Consider the following 23,118-nt stretch of genomic DNA (forward strand, 5'->3'; position numbering starts at 1 on the left):
GGTTTAGGGACAGCAGTGGAGATTAGAACACTGTCTGGGACTCGGGGTCCTGGGTTAGTCCTCTTTGTGTGGCTGTGGGCTGATGACTTGTCCTCTCTGAACACTAGTCTCTCCCTGTAAAATGCAGGGGTCAGGCTGCACTGACGATTCCTGCTGGAGTGGGGTTATGCCGAGTGTGTGCACTCCTCAGGTGTCAGGGGTGAGAGCCCCAGGAGGTCCCGATAGACACAGAGCCAGAAAGGAGAGGCAGAGGCAGGTGCTCACACAGCAGGAGCAGCAGGATGCTCCAGATGTCTTTATTGGGGCTCGAGCACAGCATGACAGTTGGAGGCACGCAGACAGGGCACAGGGCCCAGCCTGAGCATGCCCCAGACACACACGAGAGGACAGCTTTAGAAAAGGACTGACCAACACCAGGGAGGAGCAGGGAGGGAGGGCCCGGGGAGGGGCAGAGGCCAAGGCTGAAGGGGTCACCTGGCCTCTGCTATTGCACGCATCCTCTGGCCACTGGCCAGGAAGTACAGTATTGCAACTGGTTTCCTCTCGCCCAAGGCTTCCCTTCTCAGACCCCCTGGGACAGATGGGCAGACAGATCCCTTCCCGGCCCATCTGCCCAGCAGCATCTTTGACAACAAACAGACGAAAGAGACAGAACAAAATCAAAAATAAAAAAGACAAAAGGCCCCCCTAAGTCAAGGACATAGATGGGGTGGAGGAAGGAGTGGAGGAGGCTGCAGAGGAGCCCCCTGGAAGTCCCCCCACAACGAGGGTGTGGGGTGGGAGGTAGAACCCCAATCTGGGGTGGGGTGGGGCTAGTGAAGCAGTGACCATGGGGGGCAGTCTGTCCTTCAATAGACTTCACCAGGTTACTTGCTGACAGGGGAAACACCCCTAAGACAGGAGCCTGGGACCACCCAGCTGGACTGGCAATTCCCAGATGCACTTTTCTTGGGACCTTCCACCCACACAGTCAGCAGAAACAACAGAAATCAGTGAAGGGGATGGGAAACTCTGGGTGGGGCAAGGGCTTAGGGAGACAAAGCCTAACAAAGAAGACAAACCACCAATAGCACGTGCACTACACACAAGAGTATAGTATGTATGAATATAAATACTATATGTGCATATATATCTCTTCAATGTACAGTAGAACAGAACATCAGACCCAGATGGCTCTGGGCCCCAAGGGTCGCATGGGAGGTTTTCCACCAGTCCTGTGCAAACAAGGATATCTGAGTCTTTCCCAGCGAAAAGATTCTTGTCTGGGTTCCAGAGTTTCCCTAAGCCTCTGGCTTTCTGTCTGTCTGCCTGTCTCTCTCACGTTGGTGCCGCTTTAAGAGAGGGTGAGGACTTCAGCCTGGGCATAGTTGGATGAGAGGGCGTCTTGGCAGGTCTCTGTGTTTAAAGAGCACAGGTGTGAGACACTGGGACGCACGCTTTCGGCTCAACATTGCCTTCTGGGTTGGGGGGACAGGGAGTTCAGCAAAAGTAAGGGAGAAACAAAGAATGAGATGTTAGAAGGAAGTCAGCTGCTGACCCACAGGGTGTGGGCTGAGGAGCAGGCCAGGAGCAGAGCTGGAAGGCATGAGGAACCCAGGGCTAAAAGGCCAGGAAGAGCATGGATGGGTCAGGGAATGGAGTGAGCCCTTCACCCCTCTGCCAACCCAACTCTGGTGACTCAGGTGATGTTGTAGCTCATCGCCATATCTGTTCAGGTAACCACTAGCTCCAGGAACCACTAGCCTCTTAGGTCTTCAAAGCTCCAGTGCAGTGGAGAAAGGGACCATAGCTCTGCAGCCTTGCATGGAGGCAGTGAGGAAAGTTCCTGATGTGGCCTGTGGCTCACAGGCCATCACCCCAGCTGCTGCCTGACCAACTCGAGCTCTCCCCCAAGTAGCTCCATCTGCTGTCACCACCCTGGGATATTCCATTGTCCCAAGGAGCTGGTGAAGAAGGCTCCTGAGTATGATGCCATGTCGTGCCCAGCCCCCTTCCTCAATGTGGCAGGAACAGAGTCCCAGCAGTTGGAGGGCATGCAGCCTCAGGTGAATGCTGAAGGGGAAGGTCACGGAGGACGAATGTGCCTGTCTCAGGAGAGAAGGTCAGGAAATAGTACCTTATTGAGAAACCCGACCCCTCAGAGAGCCCTTTTGGGATCCCATCCTCAGCCTGGGATGTCTATGACCTGGGTCTTTCCTTCCCCTACCTTACTGGTGGGAGCACAGGTAGGGCAGGTAGGAGTACCGCTGTCCCAGCTGCAGATCTGGGTCAATAGTGGAGGTGGGAGTTCCAGACCTGCTGGGACAACCCCTGTAGCTCTTGGGTCTGAGGTCTAGGGCTAGGCCTCCTGTCAAGGCAGAGTGCAGATGTGGCATCCAGACCTCACAGTTTCCATCCTGGGCTTTGGGGTGCCTCTATCACCTTTCTAGGGAAGTGGTGTCCTCATCTTGGGGTGATGCTGTTTCCATCTTCTTAAGACTGTATGCCCCAGCCACCTCCTTAAACACTGCCCCTTTGGCTACGAGTGTTCTGGGCCTCTGAGTGCTATCCTTGAAATCAGAGGAGCTCAGGGTTCTTCAGAGCCCCACTTCTGAGGACATGCAGACAGAGCTGTGGTCTTGCCCTGGACTCCCGTCTGCATAACTTAAGCAACACCTGCCAGTGATCCCCACTCACTAGGGGACAGGGGAGTGCCTCTGGGCTCCCTGCAGGCAATTAGGCCCTAAGATGCACTGGTGAGAATGCCTGGGTTACTGAGGGGACTTGGATGGGCACTGTATGAGACAGAAGGAGTCACAGCAAGGCTGTCAAGTGTCCCAGAAGCCAGGGAGCAGAGCAGCCCATACTGAGATAAAGGCCTTAGATTGCTTTTCCACTGGCTTCCATGGACTCTCCATCCTCAGGGACCTCTGAGAGTTGGGGAAGGGTCTTCCTAGGAATCTCGTCCTGGATTCTTACCTATTTGACCCACCAGGGGTGGGGCAGGGATTTCAGAGGGTGACGCTGGCCAGAGCAGAGCAGGCCCTCCTCTCCCAGGAAGCTCTGGGAAAGGGCAGCCTAGGCCCTGCGGCCAGACCATGGCCTCCCCTCTGGCTCCTGTCAGCCAGTCACTAGGTTGCAGTGCTCTCCCCTCTGGTTCTACCTCTCAGAAGCCCTGAAAATTGGCCTCTAGGTTGCCAGTAGCCCTGCTACAGACTGGAAGGTGAGGTTGTGAACTCCTACCCAGACTGCCTCCCAGTTCTGTGGGAAGGGGCTGAGCTCCAGCTGCAGGGGAAAAGCGTCTGACAGCAAAGTAGTGGGTGCAGGTCCAAGTCTAGTCCAAGGAAAACAAACTCTACTCTCAGATGGTGGGTGGGAGAGAGCCTTCTCCCAAGGAGGGAGGCCCAAGGCCTGGGTAAGCCTGACGCCTGTGCAGGCAGCCACTTCCTGCGGCAGTGCCTGGTATGCAGGGGTTCTGCAAATTCCTGGGCTCACCCTGCCCTTTCCCAGGGCCCTGGGCAGGCCCAGAGGTGCTAAGAGGTAATAAGGGCAGACAGTCTACTCAGTCCGCCTGCTATCTAGGTTCTATCTCTCCCAGATGAAGCCAGAGAGCCAGGAGGGATGTGTGGGAGCCAGCTCCCCGAGGCATTAGGGCTCCAGCCTGGCACTGCTGCATCTTGTCGCCCAGGGACATCTGTGCCCACCATAGGGGTGCCATGAACAGGCCCAGCCCTGTGGGAGGGAAGAGAGGGAAGGAGGCGGTGGGTGCCGTGGAAACTTGGGCTCCTGACAACTTGAGGGCTGCCACAGAAATAGCGGCCTCGGTTCCCTGAATCAGAAAGGCAAGTCAGAGGAGAAAATAGCAGTGGCATCCCTGCTAACCTGCATACCCGGCTTGTGGTGTCCCTGTCAGAGTCCAGGCCCTCTGTGCCAGAGAGCCCTGTCACTGTTGGGGGAGTGGCCCTCGCATCTCCATCCTGTTCCACAGGCTTCCCCATCCCTGTCACTTCAAGGGCCTGCTCCCTCCTGAAGGGCAGTTGCATGGAGGCCCCCACATCCCCTCTTCTCAACTCTTAGGAGTCAGGTCACTTCATTCTCAGAGCAAGTGGGAGGCAGGCCCCACAAACCACTGCAGGGTAGGGGTAATCCTAGCACCTACTCTGAACAGACCTTTCCAGAAGGACATTTCTGTGTCTGCCCAAGACTGAGGGAGGTGCCGAGATGGGGACACTCCCGGCATAGGCTTTACCCAACACCCCCAACCCCATGCAATAATCTGCTCTGTCTCTGCCCAGCCCTGATGCTGCCCTGCCATCCTATCTTTGCCGACCATGGAAGGAGCCGATCTGGACCTTACTTAGTCATTCTCTCCGCAAAGTTGCATAATCTGACTCTAAAAATTGCCGGGCGCACGGCTCTGCTGTCAGGTCTAATTCCCATCAGGTGAAACAGGAAACGCCTTGGCTGAGGCAATCTTGTTCCTCAGGCTGGGAGTGGCAGGAGCAGGTGGGGGCAAGATGGCCTCTGTCCCCACACTTCCCCTCAGCTGCCCCTGCGCAAGGTGTACCCCTGCTCACCCAGTGACTCACAAACCTGTTGTGCTCCTGGGCTCGTTAGGTAAATGAATACACGTAATTATAGAAATTAGATGAGTCTCCGGTTCTGGCAGGAATACGGAGCGCAGAGGCTGGGTGGGAACGGCAGGTGACTCAGAGGCAGGGCTGGGAGTTTGAGGGAGAGGGAGAGAGAAGAAAAACTGTCGCAGAAGCAGGGGAAGCAACGTGGAAAGCGATGCCGCAGCTCGGGGTGCAGAAGGGACACCAGGTGCTGCCAGTGGGAGTCACCACTGAATCTGGGCAGAGGCTTCCTGAGGGAAGGGCCTCCCTCGCCTAGGCAGCCCGCCCACGGCCTCCACCAAGCCTGAGGCTACAACGCTAGGGACCGCCACCTGCGCCCCAAGCCGGAGATAGAAACCATCAGGCCTCTTCTCCCAGGGCAGCACTGCTCATAGGCACTGCCCTTCCAAGGAGTCAAAGCACCTTTACACCAGCAGAGATGCCCCACATGACAGCCTTGTTCCTTGCTGGTCTGGGTGTGGGGTGGACAGACAGACAGACAGACAGGCTGTTTGGCTACTGGTTAAAGGCTATGAGGAATGGAAATACATTCACAGTGATTAAAAATATTAACATAGGCCTGACTGCTCAGCAAGGCGGACTGGCCCCAGGCCACTGTGCACACATACACGCCTGGTGGCTGAGACTGGCCCTGGTGGGACCCCAAGAGGGAGGCAAGGCTGAGAGGCAGGTCCAGGGTGTGCACCTACAGCCCAGGAAGAGTCCAATATGGGGAGAAGCTCTGGGATCGCTCTCCCCTTTGCTCTCCGGTTCCAGAGCTGAACCTTTCGGGAAGCTGAAAGCTGTGGAGGAGAGGCTCAGGGCCTAAGTTCTCCTCTGTCCTGACTGCTCCCTCCTGCTGCCCCTGTGGGCCCTGGGGAGTCAGCGCTGAGGGCATGGAAGGGCACCTGTTTGTGCGCATGTGCCCAGAGGTGAAGGTGCAGCTAAGGGGCAGAGTGACCAGGGGGTGGGCCGGTGAGGGGGTGGAAGGGGGTGAGCAGGAACTTTCTCAGAGGGTAGGGCGAGCTGTATCGTGATGCCAGTGGAGACAGCCCCAGGCTGGTTCCAGCCGCTCCAGCTCTGTTGTTTAGACTCTGGGACTTTCCACAGCCTTGGTGAAGAAAAGGCACATGGGTCAGTGGGCGCAGCTCCTCAGGGTCCATGCTCCAGGAGACACTGCAGGGCAGGTGGCCCTGGGCTGGGGTGGAGGGGCCTGGCCCTCCTTGACTCTCCCTGGCCTCTAGGTCTCCTGGACTCCTGAGGACAGACTCCAGAGACCCACACCCAGCTGACTTTTGTCCTGTCCTGCCCCCAGTTAAGCTCCCCACTAGCTCCTTGATAGTCCAGCTAGACAAAGACCCCACAGCCTCCAGCATCAGCCTTCTTGACTCTAAGAAGCCCTAATTATAATTAGCACCTACCACCATCCTCCCAGGGAACTGACACTCTGACACATGGGCCTGTGTGGAGGAGGCAGGCCCACTCACTCCTGGTCTTAAGCGTAACCTGAGTGTGCAGAAGTGCGGCACAGTACAGTGTGGGGAAAGTTGCCGAGTGCACATTGGGAGTTTGGCGATGTTAACTGCCACGCTTGCTTAGCAGGGCCTGTTTCCCAGCAACCCACCTGTTCCTCTCGAAGGTCACTCTAATTGGCTGAGCTACATGCTTGTTGCCAAGAAGCAGTGTGGAGGCATCTTGAAAATAGAGCAGCCCGGCCCCACAGGAACCCCAGGGATATTGGATGGTGGGATGCTGGCTCCCCTGCCCCATGCACGTGCACATGAAACTCCTTCCCCAGGTGCAGTCCACTCCCAGCACCTCGTGGTCCCTCCTGACTGGTACCCTCATGGCCTCTTCCACACCTATTTCCACTGAGCCCCTCACAGCCCAGAGAGGAAAGCAGGTGTGTGTGGCACTCAGCTCTGTGTGCTCAAGTCCTACACAGTGACCGCTCGTTCCAGATTGTCCGCTCAGCATGGTCCAGCCAGAGCAAGGCTTTAGGCCTGAACAGGGCACAGTGGAACCCACTGCCTGTTTGGGATGGTAGGCAAGAGAGAAGGCCAAATCCAGGGCCCAAGGATAGGACACAGGGGTGAACAAAGGAACCCAGGTGAGGGTAGAGGTCTGAGCACCCTCCATCTGCAGCCTTTTGTTGGGGTTGCTGGACCACCTCCTTCTAGGCACCAGATCGCGATTCCTGTTTCTGCCAGTCCACAGAATACATGCCCAGCACAGCTGGACACACACCTTTCAGGGGCTGGTTAGACTCAGGGTGGCCTGGGGCTTCCATGGGAACAGTGGTACTGAAAGGGCTGAGAAAGAAACTAGAAGGTGCCCACAGAGCCTGCATGGGCTGGCAGGCCACGGGACATCTTCAGAGGGACAGAGGCATCACAGGCTATTCCTGTAGCTACCACTGCCCCTTCCTCACTCAACCTAGTTTGGGTCTGGAGTTTGGGGACAGAGGGAAGTGGGGGATGGGAAATCCAGCTGGTTAAGAAGTGGCGGAGAACCTGGGCAAGAGCTCTGTTTTGGAGGGAGTCAGGGTTTACTCTAGCAATAGGCAGAACGTTGAGGGAGGTTAGGTAACAGGGACAGGGCAAGGGAGACGAATAAGTGATCGAAAACTGGGTAGGAGGGCCTGGTCCTAAGACCCCTGGTTCTTAGCCACCACGGGCCCTCCACAATCTTTGGTCATTCCTAGCCTCTTTCTGAGGCCAGGAATCCCTAGCTCCACAGCCTAACCTCTGCCCTTGCCTTGCTGCAGGCTTAGGGCCTGGGGATGGAATTTCAGCCTTTTCTGACAAGCAGAGGATGGACTGCTCCTTCTACCTCTCCAAATACTGAGAACATTCCTCAGATGGGACCCACTCTTCCTGCCCACCTACCCCACCCCCTGGTCATCTCTGGCACTGCCTCAAGAGGACAGTCACCCCCTAGGGGCTTGCAGATGGAAGTCTACCCATCCTGTGCTCCAGGACCCCTGGCACAGCATGGGAGGATGTGTGGGGCTCCCTGACTCCTGAACATTGCTGGTACCTCAAGGGGTGACCTACTTGGGAAGGTTTAGCTGTGTTTAAGGGAGGCCTAGGGAGAGGCTGGCAGTGACCCTGTGGAATGGGGCCTGAAGGCAGCAGTGGGAACGAGAGGTAGAAAGAGATGCAATGGAAGCATCGGGCGGGGACCCTGGCCTTGCGTGCCCTCAACCCTCTAGCGCTGCTCTTTCCCATGGGCAGCTGGACGGGAGCCGTGTGCCCTTTGAGATGAAGGAGGCCTTTCTAATCCAGGGACTGGGAGATCAGGTACCCATTCTAAAAGCGAGAGTGCGTCCAAGGCAGAGGAGATGGCGGCCATGGTCTCAGGGGAGGGGGGGACCTCAAGCTCTTGGGGGGGGGACTCGGGAGACTCAGCTCTGTGGGGGCTCCCCCACTGTGCAGCTTGGGAAGCCATACCTTTCCGGACACTACCATCGGCGCAGGCATAGTCCCCAGCGCTGAGCAGGAAGCAGGCAGCTGCCTTCTTGTTTCTGTCTCGAGTGGTGGAGCGTCGCAGGGCCCGGCGTTCCTCAGGGGTGGGGGAGGAGGCCAGGGGTTGGGTGAGGCCAGCTCCCTCCTCATCGGACAGCACTGCGTTGGCATCGCCATTCTGCTTAGAGTCTGAAGGGGGCACACAGAAAGCAGGCTGTGTGAGGGGCCACCCAGGCCTTGCTCATGAGTCATCTGGGGTCTCCCAGACCCAGAGTTGTTACTTCCTCAACCTCAGGAGGGGCCTAGCATCTACCTGGGAGGCAGTGTTGTCAGAGCCAAGGAGCAGAAGGCAAAAGGCAAGATGCTGCACTTGGTGTAAAATGACTTCCCTCCCAGCCTCAGCCTAGGGTCTCTCCTCGGGAATGAAGCCACAGCGCAGAGGCCCTACAGCAGCGACTCCTCAAATCTGCCTGCTGACGGCTGCCCCAGGAGATCAGCCCAAAGCAGGCCACAGACTCTACTTCCTCCTTGGGTCTGGCTCAGGCTGACTCTTGGATGAGTTTGCATTCCCTTGGAGAATACCTGGCTTGCTAGGGATGAGGGGTGGCATGGCAAGGGTTAAACCTATAAAGTAGTATCCATGCTTTCTCCCTGGATGACAGTCATTCTTGTTCACTGGGCATCTAGGCCAGAGTCCTGTGCCCAAAAGGCCTAGAGCCCTCTGCAATTAGGGCTGACCTTTGAGGAGGATACCATGGGAAAAGCTCCGACGCAGCTCCCAAGTGCTGTGGGCTTAGTCCCGACCCCTTGCCTCTGTCAGGCAGTAGCACAGGTGAAGCTGGGCCCTTGGATCTGGCGAAGGGGGTGCTACTCTATCTGAAGACAGTGGCCCTGCCATTGGCCAGGCATGCCCTTACTGTGGCTGCTGTCAGGGTTAGGCTAAGTGCAAGGCTGATAGGGCCACAGTTAAGTGTACCTTGAGGAGCTGACTTAAGGACTTCTACATTTTAATACTGGGATTCTCTTTATGCGCTGAATGGGCCTCAGAGTGCAGCTGAAATTCCCCGGGAGATTAATATTCACAAATTAGGAAGCAGTGCCACTTTGGTGGGGGAGAAATGGGAAGCCTGATGGGTGCTATTCTATCAAGGCCTTTGGAAGACCCAGGCCCCTGACATGACCCCAGGGAATAAGTGGACCCGGGCATGTATGATAGGCACATGCCAAAGGCCACAGGTGAGTGTCCCAAGCTAGGCGCCTCTCCTGCAGGGCCAGTCCCACTTTGCCCCAGAGCTTACCCTTAGTCTCCTGGCTCCAGTCCCACTCCCCATACCAGGAATTCCATACCTTTCCCAGGAGCCCAGCCTACACATAACAGTCAGGATGCTTTTCCCTCTCTTCAACCTAAATCCGTGTTGTTGGGGATTAAGCTGTTTTCCATTCCCCAACTCCTGATTCAGGGATGGAGATGAGCTTTCTTGGGATGGCCTTTCCCATCCTTGAGGGACAGGATTCAGATGCCCAGGCTCTCCCCTTCCAGGGCACAGATATTAGTTTATTCCATGTTCCTCCCCTTCCCAACACTGTCTGGGCCACTCCTTCCTCAGTTCCTTTCCACCCCATGTCAAACCCTGAGCCCAGGACTCAATCTAGCTTGTGCTGAACAGAAGGCAGCCTCCCACTGCTATTACGTTATCACATTTATTAGGCCAAGATACCAGACTCGAACGTTTGCAAAGAAGTGATTCATGTGTTGACGTACCTTGGAAGAACAGCTGCCCTGCTCATTGGCTAATATTGACAGTGCCTGACATTTGTAAAGTGGTTTTAACTTCTCAAAGTACTTTCATATCTGTCATTCATTCAGGTCTCTCAAAATCTTGAGGGTAGGCTGTGATATTATTCCCATTTTACAGGTGCCTAGAGAGGGGGGTGACTGGCCTCAGGGCACACGGCACAGTGGCCAAGACTGGATTTAAAACCAGGGCGTCTAATATACAGCCCCATGTACTGCTCATCACACCCTACCCTGGGTGGAATACTCAGTCCAAACAGCCGATGTTTGGGAAGCCATTAGAGACCCAGCCAGAGGATAGAGAAATTCGGCCTCAACACCCTGCCCTCATAAAGGCACCTCTTATGCTTACGGAAGTCCCACACAAAACACACGCCCAAATCCCAAGGGCCGAGGTTCATTTGGAAACTCCCTAGGCCACTGGGGGAAAAGGGATTTTCCTTCCCAACCCCTAATCTCACCTGCCCGTTTCCTCTCGATCATACCCTCTTCCCGGGCAGGGGGGCTGGTATCACTGTAGGTGCTGTCCCGGGGGGAGGTCTCCTCAGACTTGCAGTACATGGGCGACTCCAGCTGGGCCGGCCGTGGCACGTGCTTCTTCCGCTTCTTGGGCAGCTTCTGCTTGGCCATGGCCAGGGAGTAGTACATGCCAAAGTTGTTGACGATGACAGGCACCGGCATGGCGATGGTAAGCACGCCAGCCAGCGCACACAGTGCCCCTACCAGCATGCCTGACCACGTCTTGGGGTACATGTCTCCATAGCCCAGTGTCGTCATGGTGACCACAGCCCACCAGAAGCCAATGGGGATGTTCTTGAAGTCGGTGTGGTCATTACCCCGAGGGTCGGAGGGCCTGGCCCCGATGCGCTCAGCATAGTAGATCATGGTGGCAAAGATGAGCACGCCCAGGGCCAGGAAGATGATAAGCAGCAGGAACTCATTGGTGCTGGCCCTCAGCGTGTGGCCCAGCACGCGCAGCCCCACGAAGTGACGTGTGAGCTTGAAGATACGCAGGATGCGCACGAAGCGCACCACGCGCAGGAAGCCCAGCACGTCTCGGGCTGCCTTGGATGACAGGCCGCTCAGCCCCACCTCCAGGTAGAAGGGCAGGATGGCCACAAAGTCGATGATGTTGAGCAGATTCTTGACGAAGTCCAGCGTGTCGGGGCAGCACACGATGCGCACCAGGAACTCCAACGTGAACCACAGCACGCATACACCCTCGATGTAGGTCAGGATGGGCTCTGTCTCTACCTCCCGCCGGAAGTGCACGCTGGTGATGTTCCCCACACGGAGGATCTCTGTCACATTGCGGTCGATATTAAAGGCCTCATGTGTCTCCAGGCAGAAAGTGGTGATGGAGACCAGGATGAAGAAGAGAGAGGCAAAGGCCACTACCTATGGGCAGGGGAGGAGAGCAGGGGGCAGCTGTCAGATAGGGATGGATGGGCCCAGCTGGGGACATGGACTTCTGCATGAAGGTTACCAGAAAGGGCATTCCAGGGTGAGAGGTGGGATTAACATGTGGACACAGGGCTGGAAGTCCCTCCTCAGAGGGTCTTTATCCATATGCTTGGGGGCTGTCAGGCAATGATTCCCAATCTTTGTTACAGAAGACCGAAGCTGCTCTTGGCCGGAAGCAACTGGTCAGGGATCTACAGCTGCCAGACCTGCCTTCGATAGCTTTGCCCACCTCTGACCCATATGCATTTTAAGGCTTGTCAAGCTGCAACAGGAATCTTGTTACAATGCACTCCTGATCCAGAGGCTTGGGGCAGGTCCTGTGATTTTGCATTTGTAACAAGCACCCAGGTGAGGCTCTTTGTCCATGCACCACAGTTGCAGTAAGTGGGCTTTAAGGCAATGGTCCTCAAAGTATGGTCCTGGACCAGAAGCATTAGGTCTCTGGTCCTTTGGTTAGAAACGCAAATTTCAAACTTTACCTAAAGCTACTGAGTGAGAAATGCCGAGGGTAGGATGCAGCAATGTTTTAACAAACCTTCTAAGTAATCCTAATGCACACTAGTTTGAGGTCCACTGTATGAAGGGATGCTCAGAGGCAGGATGCTGCAAGGAATGACCCTGGACCACTTTCTGCTGGCTAAGCCTATTAGCCATAGTCTCTTCTTCTGCCTCTCACCTTAGGATGTCCCCTCTGACTGCCTAGATGGTGAGGAAGTCCCTGAAGGCAGACAACATGCACCATGGCAGCGGAGAGGGTGGTCTGGTCGCAAGAACTAGTCTCACTCCTTCCTACAAACTGACATTTCCTGGAACTCTGAGCTCCAAAGAAAAAGGAATCACACCCATCAGCATCAGAGTGGCAGGGGCTAATCCCGACAGCTGCTGGGATCTCAGCTAGAAGGATGACAGCAGCACTCGGCAGAGGAACGGCGGCTGGGTTTAAGTGTCCAATCATTATGAATGGAGATGAAATGCATGTGTAATAACACCAATTATGGAGCCTTCATGTGTTATTCATGCCGTGCCATCCACCACTGTCAGGATGCCCACTGATGGCGTCCAGTCTCATGCCTCCTGCTGCCACCTATCCTGCATGATGGCTGGACTGGGCTTCCTCCTTGACCAGATATGGCTGTGCCTAAATAGGTGGGTAAGGGAGGTCTGTGGGCTCATGGTACCGTTTGGTAATTCCCATGTCTGTCTGACCCACCCTGATTTCCACCTGGCTGCGTGGGCAGGCACTGGCATGTGCCCATCCCCTATCCAGTGAGGCCTCAGAGAGGTTTTCCGCCCTGGGAGTCTGCACTGGGATGGGGAAGGCATACCTTGTTCTTAGTACTGCAAAACACCAATGAAGAATACAAGGGGACCTGGGAAAATGAAGCAAGCAGCAGCACCTCCAGGGCTTCTGGAGCAGGAGAAAGTTTGAGGGGGGAGATCTGGGAATGAACAGTCCTCAGCTGTCTCTTCCGTGCCTGGTACCGTTAAGCACTCTGTATATGCTTCAATCGCCTTCAGTCCTCCCTACGACCCTGTAACGCGCGCCTCGCCATCCCATTTTATGCAGGATGAACTGATCATCAGAGAGGTTACATACGTGCTTAAGGTCACACAGTCTGGAAGGGGCAAAAACCAGATTTGAACTCAGAACTATTTAACTTCAAAGGCTGTACCTTTTCTTCATATCACAATGTTTTCACCACCTCCCAGGCAGGGTCAGTTCACAGGCCTGGGAAAGCCATCTCTGAATCACTGATCCTGTTCCCGGTTAGTTCCCTGACGACTGCTATTTCACCCGTGGGAATGTGTGTCTCAGGCTTAGGATAGATCCCCCATCACACACCTCAGTGTACCTCATTTACACTTTAACTTGGATGGGTTGATCAGAAACAGCACGGAAGGAGAAGGCTGGGCCCAGGGGATGAGTGGAGATGAAATGCGTGTGTAGTAACAATTACACAGACCCACTTTCCCTATTTTACAACATTACTGGAGTTTTTCCTGCTTGCTTCTCCCCAGTAAAGGTAAGTTTAAGTTCCTTTTCTGGCCTTATTCTTCCTCCTCTGAGAAAGGGGCTGCCAAGTCAATACAGGCTGATGTGGGCATTAAGCAAATGGCTCCAGCCTGTGGGCTCTCCATGGCCATCCATAGGTGGGCTGGCAAAAGTGCCTGTCCATGGCCTTGGCCATGCCGGGAATCCAGTCCTGGCACCACCCTCTCCCCTGAAAAACAGAGTGGTTGAGGTAAGGGACAGGGACAGCATATCCCAATTCTGCCAGGAACCATGGGAAGCAGAAGCTGGCTCTCTGAGGAAAAGTTAGCCAGGAGAGTAGGCCCACCTGGGAGACTGAGTGTAAAGTTAATTAGTGACTTGGAAAAACAAGTTCAGGAAGAGCTGCCAAGAGGGTGAGCAGAGGGAGGGAGGGAGGGAGGACGGCGTGACCCTGGCCATCCTCTCATAGCAGGGCCAGCGAGCCTGCCTCGCTGCCCTCCTCACCTGCCACCACCACGGGCTCATTCTGCAGCAGGCAAGAGAGTCCTTCAGGCCCCGTGGGTACCAGCCACATCCTGGATTAGGGAACTACCCTCTGGATTCCTGTCTACCCGCTCACCTTTACTTTTTTTCAAAATACAGAACTGTTTCATCTACTATTAACTGCTACCCCTCACTTCCACCCTGAGAAGAGGAGGGGAGCTAAAGCGTGGTCATGTGTGCCCATTTTTTAAGTGAAATAGAGGCACAAGAAAGGGCAGATGATTTGCTCAGGATCACACTGAGGCCAAGTCTCCTGACTCTCAGCTCAAAGCTCTTTCCAAATGGCGCCTCTGACCAAGCAGGTGGGTATAATCCCCTCCTCCTTTGTTGAAACCTTAGTGGGGCCTCAGTCTCCACTGTGGCCTCTCCAGGGCTGGGGCAGCAGGCACTCAGCAGGCCCCAAGAAGCCCTCCCTCCCCAAGGAGACAGAGATGCGGCCTGAACTGTGGCACATTGCTCCAGGTGGGCCCTGAGGTTACAGGTTCCCCTTCAGGGCCCAAATTATTCCTTTCTGACCTAAGTTGCTCCCCAAACTGAATTATTCCATAAGTGGTTGACCCTGCTTGCAAATGGTGCTTTTCCCCAGGCCTTCCCCTCTGGAGGCAGAGATACACAGCTCCCTTGACTAGGGCTTCCTAGCACAAAACAGGGCCAAGGGAAGAAGAGGTGGTTGCAGCAACACCACCCTGCTTAGAGGCCAAAGCCTCAGCCTCGAGTCTTCTATTCATTCCCCACTGGACCATCCTGCCATCCTACAGAGCTGGCAGTGGAGATCTGAGTCTCCCTCCCATGGGCTCCTGTGCTGAAAGGCTAAGGGCAGAGAACAGCTAAGGAACCCTATACTAGAAGCCTTGGGCCCGGGTTTAGACTTCCAGGATTTCTCATCCTGGCCCTGCCACTCAGTCAGGTAAATGAATGGTAACCTCTGTACCTGTTTCCTCTATATAAAATGGGGACAGTACTAGTACTCCCTTCACAGTGTTACGGTAGGATTAAATGAGCTTCTGCATGGTAAATGCCTGGCACCCAATAAGTGCTCCATAAAATGGAAATAAGAGTTGAGGAGGGGTAGGGTCCTCTGCATGCAGCTTTTGGAGGTTAGCTGAATCTGGAGCCAAAATATCACAGAATCTTCACTTTTTAGAAGTGAAAAAGACAGAGAAAGTTACCCAGTTCAACTCCATTTCTGCTGTTTTACAGATGAAGAAACTGAGGCCCAGGGAGGAGTGGCTTGTCCTGATTTTCATGGCTGAAGCTGCTAGTTCTTTCCACCACAAAGGGCATGGATTCTGCTGGAAGTCAAAACCTCCCAAGTAGAAAACTGCCGGTGAACTGGCTCCACTGGGGGCAGCTCCTCTCCTGCTGGGAGGATGCAGGGGGGTCTCAGCACCCTGGACAGCAGGCTCCCATCACCCAAGCAGGAGAGTATCTCTCCTCCCAACTCCCTGTGCCCCCTGGGCTCCTCAGACACACTGGCTGGCTGTGTCCTGCTGAAAACCCATCCATCTCCAAAGGCACAGGTGTTCAGCACTATTACCAGCCTCTTCCACCAACCCCATCGTTGGACTGTCCCTAGAAATGTAAAGTCACACACTTCTGGGTTCAAGCTGGGCTCTGCTACTGACTGCATATGAGACCTCCATGAGTTCCTTAACCTCTCCAAGCCTTAAGGTCTTCATTTATAAAACGGAAAAGAGAGTGCCTACCAAGTACCAGACATTGTGTTTGGGAAAGTACCAGACAACCACCCTTGCCCCTGGGACCTTACATTCTAGTGGAGGCAGACTGTTAACAAATAAACAAGCAAAATACACAGTATGTCAGGTGGTCCAAGTGTTATGAAAAAAATAAAGAGAAAAAGGAGATAAGGGGTGTGAGGATAGGGGAGTTGTTTTCAATAGAGAGATCAGGTAAGGCCTTAACAACAAGGTGACACCTGAACAGCCCTGAACAGTGAGGGAGTGAGTCATACGAAGACCCAGAAAGTTCGAGGCAGAAGGGATGAGTCCTGCAAGGGTCCTGAGGCTACAATCTGCTTGCTATGTTTGAGGGGACGAGGGTAGTATTTACTTTGTACAGTTGTTTTGAGGATGCAAAGGAATGATACTTGTAAAACTCAGCACAAAGCCTAGAGCGTTCCAGGAATCTGGCACAGGCTGGGTCGAGGGGAGAGGTGATAGACACCAATCATTGGGAACTGAACACAATCAGCGGGGGCAGGGGAGGAGAGCCCAGGGAAGAAGGGCCAGGGAGACAGATGGACAGATAAACATAAGGAGACTCGGGCCCAAAAACCTATATTAAGGATGAAGTGTAGGAGAAAGGAAAATTGAGAACACAGCCAAAGACACTAGCAGAGTAAGATCTGTGGGGATGGGGTGAGGGACTGAGGGACTGAGCCTTCCAGGGAAGCAAGATCCTCATGCCCAGGCAGTGCTGGAAGACAATGGGGCAGTCCTGGGGGTAAGAGGCAGGAAATGAGAGGGTCTGCCAAACAAAGCATCTCGGAGCTATCCCTGGTTCCTGGCTGAGGGCCCGCACTAAGGCCCAGGTCCCAGTAGAGAAACATCCCCTCCTCCCCTCTAGGAACAGGACGTGGCCCTGCCCCCACCCCATGCTGAGCCAGGACCTTCTGGTCCCAGTGTCCAGAACCCACCTCTACCTATGCTCACCCTCCGATGAGCCCACACTTGGGGCCTCTCAGGGCCTCTGGGTTGCCCAGAACACATGAGTCCCTACCCCAGAAGGAATTCAGGTTAGCCCAAATCACTAACTAAGAAGCCACTATTCAGTCTAACAAAATTCCTGGTTATTGCACATCTGGGTCCCAAAATGTCCTAGCTCTGCTTGGGCTGGTCGCCTGACCAGAAAATTCCCCCTTTCCCTAATACTGCGTGGTTTAGCACTACCCACACTGAACTTTTATTTATTTATGTATTTATTTATAATGTACCTCTTTTAAAAAATTATTTAAGGTGCTAATTCAGTATCCTACAAGGCCCACCCAACTCAGCTTCTATTTCCTTGTGGAAGCCTCTCTGAACACCTCCTACATCTCATCCCACATAGAGGTGGGATTTATTGATTCCTCCTCTCACTTCCTATTGAACTTTACTTTTTTATGACTCCTGTGGCACCTCTCCTGATCCATCTTGTATTACTGTTGCCATTTCTTGTCACCTAATTTCCCTTGACCGCCACTTACTCCACCCGACTTGGCTTTTGTCAGGAGCAGGGGACCCCCTCTGACTCATCTTTGGATTTCTAGAACCCCACGTGTGTATGGCATATGTATGGTAAGTGTGCAGTAAGTGTTTTCTGAATGACTGGGGCCAAGCTGACCCCCTGCTCTCTCTCTTGGTCCTGGTGAGCCTGTCAGAAGAAGAGGTCGTCAGACCCACTGACTGGGACGAAGTGACAAGGGTATACGCCCACTAATACCTCTAGGGACTGGGGCCCTAGGACCTTTGCTGCCCTCCAGGGTGAGCCAGGTCCACTTCCTGATAAGGACCCTTGCTAGAGACCAGGTGACCACCCTTTAGCCAGAAGAAAATTCCAGAAGGGAGCAGGGCCAGAGGTCATGGCAAGTCAGTTACGCACAGGGAATAAGGATGGCACAGGGCTCTGGTGCCCAGCATCCCAGGCTGACACTGCCCATGGGTGGGGGTGAAGGGCTCAGAGTCTCCTACCCTCAAGGCCAAGCTGCCTGGCTCTGTTCCTGCCTGCCTGCTCTTCCCCCAAGTCTCCAAAATAGCTCGTCTATTTTCTCCCCTTCCCCTACTCCACACCCCACCCCAAATGTGACAACCAGAAACACCTCAGCATTCAGAGAAAAGATGTTCAGAGACAAATGTTGGTTTGTTCAGAACAAGAGAAGAAAACAAACCCAAGAGGAAACCGGGAGGTTGCCCTGAGGGCAGGGTGTGCAGGGAGTCCTGCAGCCTTCAGCCTGGCCCCTGCCTGCTCCTCAGGAAGGAGGTGGAGAGGCTGCCCAGGGCAGGCTGGCACTGCCCTCCTGGGGAGCTCAGAAAGCCAGGGTGCTGCCCTCCTGCGCTCACGTTCCTGGCTCACCCCAGCTCAGAGGGCACAGCATCAGTGAGTACTGGCCCTCACTCTAAAGCCTGTTGTGACCACTGACCTGTCCCCCAGGCAATGCCCAGACCAGAGAAGCCAGGGAGCTTCAGAAGCGGCAGGCAGGAATGCAGCTCTGCTCCTTTCCTAGAAGGCCTTGGTTTCATGCTCTGCCTGGGCGAGGGAGCTTCCCTCAGTCTTTTCTCCTAACCATGCCTCCCTTCATTTTTCCTATGGAAATACCACAGTAAGAAGAGAAGTTAGGGTAAAATTTCAAATAAACAGAATGGCATAGTAAAAAAAAAAAAAAAGAAGAAGAGAGATTAGACTTGAGCAATTCCAGGGAGTGAGAAGTAAAGGAAGAGATAAGAGCAGAGTGGAGGAAGAAGCTCTCCAGTGAGGAGCCACCCTCTGGAAGCCAGAGATCCTCTCTGGGCAGGAGCCCGAGGCCACAGGAGGAGCACGGACTTAGATTCATGAGACCTGGGTTTGGATCCTACTTCTACCACAAGCGGTGCGACCTTGAGAAAGCCTCGCCAGGCCTGTTTCCTCATCTGTATACTGATATACAGATGTTAACAATACCTGCCTCACCTAGGCCAGATGAGTAGTAGCAGAAAGCACAGGCCAAGCCTCCCACATAGTAACTGACACTTAACAAAGGGGAGGACCCTGCTGGAGCTGCCTTCATGGAGCAGGGAGTTCCTGGGGGTCCCCTCCTCTACTCAAAAGGGAAACAGCACAGGAAAAATGCGCTGATTTAGCCAAAGGAGAGGAACTGTAATCCTTAATAAGGCTGATAGCTGAGCTAAAGCCAGCCCTGCCCCGGAGACCTTGGAGACTTGCGTAGGGGAAGGGCGTCCTGGCCCCGTTCTTCAGGCCTCTTGTCCGCTCTCAGAAAAGAAGGTGCAGGTTTCTAAAGCTCTGGACGCTGCCAAACCTCCACTGGGCCCCCTGAGGCTGTGAAGTCTCCATGGTGAGCCTTCACTCTGCCCTGGGCAGTAGGCAGGTGGGGACAGGACCAGTCTGCCCCTCGTGCCTGTTCCCAGCTCAGGCCACAGAAACAGAACCACAGCAGCAGCTGCCCATGGGCCCAGCACAGTGAAGCAGGGTTGAGCATCCCAGCCCAGGAGCCTGCCTGAGCGGAACAGCTCCTTGGGCCAGGTCTGTAGCTAGGCAACAAGCTCTCATAATCAGCTCAGTTCACTTTCCATTTGTATCATTTTGCTCCTGTCACAATGCACTACTCGAATGACCAGGTTGATGTGTGCGAAAGGATGCCTCAGGGCAGAGCACTGCTCCTCTGCCCCTCTTCGCCCACCACCCCACAGTGCTGTGGGCCCTTCTAGGAAGGAGGTAGCTGTGAGCGAGGGAAGGAAGCACACATACCCAGGGGAACAGGGGTGGGAAGAAACGGACAGAGTGACTAGCCAGGGGCAAATGGAGGGGGGAAAGTGCAGTCCCAGAACTCCCTGCATGGCACAGTACCCTCAGGCCTGGAGGGGTAATACAGTAAGTCTTCCTTCTGACATCTCCATCTGCCCCTGGGTTTTCTGATGCCATCCACAGGAGTTACAGAACCTCAGAAGGACACCTCTCAGGCCAGAGTAAGAAACAAGCTCTCTGCCTCAAAAACAGCCTAGTTCAGTGGAAAGAAGGTGTTGTAATCACAAGAGCAAGGGCTTGGGAGTCAGGGACTCTGGCTTTGATTCAAAGCCTGGCCACTATCTGGCTATGTGATCTCAGGCAACTGTACCTTCTCACAGCCTCAATCCATTAAACAGGGATAATCACTGGGTTTTAAGTTTATTGGGAGCATTAGAGATTAATGTAAAGTATACACAGCAATGTATCTGTCTGGGGTGCTCAATAATGAGCAGTTATTCATTAATTTTTAAAAATTATGTATTCCCACTTGTGTGTCCCGGGAGCAGGTGAGGGTTTCCTTTGGCCTGGGCTCCTCAGCAGGAGGCAAGTCCTCTTTTGGCACATGCGCTGGCCAGAACTCCATCCAGATATTCACATCAGGATGAACAACCAGAAGGCTGGAAACTAGGGGTGGTTTCCTGGCTCTGCTATTAGTTAAATGTCTTTGGCAAGAAACTTAATGTCTCTGAATCCTGGTTTTCTCAATGTTTAAATGAAAGAATTAACCTTACCCCATCATAAACTTCAAGACCGCAACTGGAATGCCTGGGCTGATGTGATTCCATGTCAAAGGGGCGAAGCACACCTTGGGTTCCTGGAAGACTTCAAGGGGCAGGCCAGGCTCTGAGCTTACTCAAAGAGGCCCCCTGGCTTGGCCATTCAGCAGTGTTAGGAAGAAAATAAACTCAGTGATATGTGGGGTGCCACTTAGAATTCCAGAGAGGAACAAGAGTAGGTGAAAAGCCCCCAGAAATCCCAGAATGCTCAGAAATAGGGCCTAGCTCCCCTAACCACCTCATCCCAGCCCTGCTTCCCTGGTTTGTCCCCTTTCCCCATCTCTATCTCTCTCTTTCCTCCCCCACCCCCAACTTTGAAAGAGTCTGAATGATGTGTGCCTGTCTCTCTCCCCTAATGCAGACAGCCAAGTGCTAACACTAGCAAGGTTAGTGATCTACATAAGAAGCCCGTAGAACTCACAGCAGACCCAGACCAGGGGCATGACTGTGCCCTCACCTTCTGAGCCGGTCTCAGGGCTACAAGGAAAGAACCCCAGGCAGTTGCCTCTAGCTTTGTTCTCAGTCCTGCGAAAGATCCCTGCCTTCTCATGGCTGCCTGCAGCCCCAGCCCAGTATGCCACAGCCCCTGAGACCTCTGCTCCTCCCTTCTCCTCCAGGCAGAAGATATATCTGCCCTGGCCTGGCATTTATGCCAGCCTGGCTTTTCCCTGCAGGCCTGTTCCCCAATTCTCTACCCTGCCTTCTTCTATGTCTAGGACGGAGTCCCGCACAGGAGTGCTGGGAAAGGGAGGGCGCTCTGAGACTCATTAACATGACAATTTGGGATGCCGGAAGAACCAACCAGGTTCCACAGCAAGCAGCAGTCCCCAGACCCAACAAGTTACATTGCTCTTTCCTGTTTCCCAGACAGACCCCCAACCAGGCTTTAGGCTGCTGATCATGAGATCCAACACCAGCCCCCAGAGTTTTCTTTCTTGAAAGAATCTAAAGCCATCCTTCAGGGATTCTTTTTTTTTTTTTTTTAAGCTGTCCAAGCATAATGGGACAAGCACCTCCCCCATTTTCCCCTTCCACCTAAAGGGGTTAGGGAAACTGGATTTACTTGGGGAGGAGGTGGTAGGTCTTGCCTAAATCAACCTGTGCTTCCCCCTTCCTTCATACACCCATTTCAAGCAGTAATCTGAACCAGGGCTTTCTGGAAAGAGTTTGTGCTGCAGCAGAAAGAAAAGCGGCAACAAAAATCTGGTATAATCACCAGCAAGCCTGTGGCTGGCCACTGGCCATGGGAGCCTCCAGGGCCTACAACATTAGGCCCTTTCTGTTTAATTTTCTTCTCACCCCAGCTGAGGCCAGGACATCCCAGGTGTGCAGGAAGCCTGGGGGGGATGGCATTCTCCCTGGGAGAAAGAAGGCCTCTCCTAAACGTGGAAAGGAGGCCGGATTGTGGTCTCAGCTTTGCCTCTTCTGAGCTGAAGATGCTGAAGCCTATATCCTCCTCTCTCCAAGTGCATAGTTGTGGGCACACTGAGCTGCTGGGAGGATGTAAATGAGGTGGCATCGCATGGAAGCATCTAACAAAACCCACCCTAGTTTCCTTCCTCTCAACCTTGCCTGCCCCCAGCAAAAGGCCAAATTTCAGCTCTCCAGGACCGTAGTCCTGTGTGGAGTGGAGGGCAGCTGAAGATAAGGCGGCCTGTGCAGATCAAAGAAGGTGGTGGAGGAGCTGAGCTGGGCACCCCACTCACTGGAGGGGATGCGGCAAAGCAGGCAGCTGGGACTGGGTCCAAGTAGTAAGTCAAGTGTGTGCAATCTCCTGATGGAGCGTGCAGGGGAGAGGGTGGGAGTGTGTAATTCCCCTGCGGGCCTCGGAGGGGGGTTGAGAGGAAGGCGGGAACAATCTGCGGTGGTAAGGTAAGTCAGGCTCGGTCCCTGCTCCTCCCAGCCCCTACACGCCACCCACCACGGCCCCTTGCAGACCCAAAATGGGGAGACATGGGCTCCTGCCACTCACCCTAGCCGCCCGGGAGGAGTAGGGATCCTCGAAGAGCGCCCACATGCGGGGCTGCCAGCCGCGGCAGCCCCCAGACCCGGCGCCGTGGCCCGCGCCTCCCTCGTGGGGGCCCAATCGCTGCAGGGCCAGCTCCCGTTCATCGTCGCCGGCCTCGTCGCTGGGCCCCGCGCCGCTGCCGCCTCCGTCCGGACTCTCGAAGATGTCGAGCGCCTCCTCGGCGTCGCGGTGCTGCCGGTAGGTCATCCAGCAGCAGGGTTCCACGTCGGTCTCGTCGATGCCCCAGAAGGTGAGCTCCTCTTCGAAGAGAGGCCCGCACACGTCGGCGGGGCAGTGCAGCTTGCCGGTGCGGTAGTAGTTGAGCACGTAGGCGAAGACGCCCGGGTGCCTGTCGAAGAAGAACTCGCAGCCCCCGCCGCCGCTGCCGCCCGCACCGCCGCCATCGGTCTCGGGCCGGCCCCCGCCGTCGGGGTCGGCCAGCCAGGCGAGGCGGGTTCCCGGTAGGGTGCGCAGGGTGCTGCGGTAGGTCTCATGTCGCGTGCCGCCCACGTTGATGATGATCTTCTCCGACGCCTCGCCCTTGGCCATCTCCTCCTTCAGACATGTTTTGGACGGAGGCTTGTTCCCCGACTTGCGCCCGCGGTAGGAGGAGACACACACCGAGCTGATCATAAGAAGCGCTGCGGGGCTCCGGCTTGGGGCGGCCGCTGCCCTCCAAACACCCTTCCCGAGGAGGCAGCGTCAGACGGGGGAGGGGGAGGAGACGAAGAAGAGGCAGGAGGCGGCGGCGGCCCCCTCTGCGGCGTGGCCCTGCCCCTGCCTATCCCCCCTAGGACGCGGAGCGGGAGGAGTTGGATTTCTCTGGTGCACAGGTGGTTGGGGTTAGGGCAGGAAGCTCCGGAGAGAGGGAGGCGGAGAGAGGGAGGACCCGGGGAAGTAGAAGCAAGCACACACGCGGTCCCCCGCTAGGACGGGACAGACAGACGCTCTGGGCCGGGGACACGCCCCCGCCGTCAC

At 54.9% G+C, this 23,118-nt stretch overlaps 1 protein-coding gene across 5 annotated transcripts; it reads right to left on the reverse strand.

Annotated features, from left to right (window-relative positions):
- Positions 1–260: 260 nt before the first annotated feature.
- On the reverse strand, positions 261–23,118 carry KCNC4 (potassium channel, voltage gated Shaw related subfamily C, member 4). Of its 5 annotated transcripts, none has more exons than XM_011969960.1 (4): positions 22,105–23,118; positions 10,319–11,255; positions 8,048–8,251; positions 261–1,395 (listed from the first exon to the last, which is right to left on the reverse strand). In XM_011969960.1, exons 1-4 carry the CDS (start codon positions 22,771–22,773, stop codon positions 1,334–1,336), a joined length of 1,872 nt encoding a protein of 623 aa, XP_011825350.1. In that variant the 5' UTR covers positions 22,774–23,118; the 3' UTR covers positions 261–1,333. The 5 variants fall into 5 exon arrangements, with proteins under 5 accessions (XP_011825350.1, XP_011825349.1, XP_011825351.1 ...); XM_011969959.1 differs by having other exon boundaries at positions 261–2,084; XM_011969961.1 differs by lacking the exon at positions 261–1,395 and adding an exon at positions 1,402–1,457 and having other exon boundaries at positions 22,105–23,083.

Source organism: Mandrillus leucophaeus, unplaced genomic scaffold (assembly GCF_000951045.1).
Source record: "Mandrillus leucophaeus isolate KB7577 unplaced genomic scaffold, Mleu.le_1.0 Scaffold921, whole genome shotgun sequence".
NCBI classification, from domain to species: domain Eukaryota; kingdom Metazoa; phylum Chordata; class Mammalia; order Primates; family Cercopithecidae; genus Mandrillus; species Mandrillus leucophaeus.

Bases quoted from the DNA above. Each gene is read 5' to 3' on its own strand.
- KCNC4 (XM_011969957.1), bottom strand. From the start codon at position 22,773: ATGATCAGCTCGGTGTGTGTCTCCTCCTACCGCGGGCGCAAGTCGGGG. The intron at 11,256-22,104 runs GTGAGTGGCAGG...CCCTGCCCATAG, and splicing joins ACTCCTCCCGGGCGGCTAGG to GTAGTGGCCTTTGCCTCTCT. The intron at 8,252-10,318 runs GTGAGATTAGGG...TGCCCCCTTCAG, and splicing joins GATCGAGAGGAAACGGGCAG to ACTCTAAGCAGAATGGCGAT.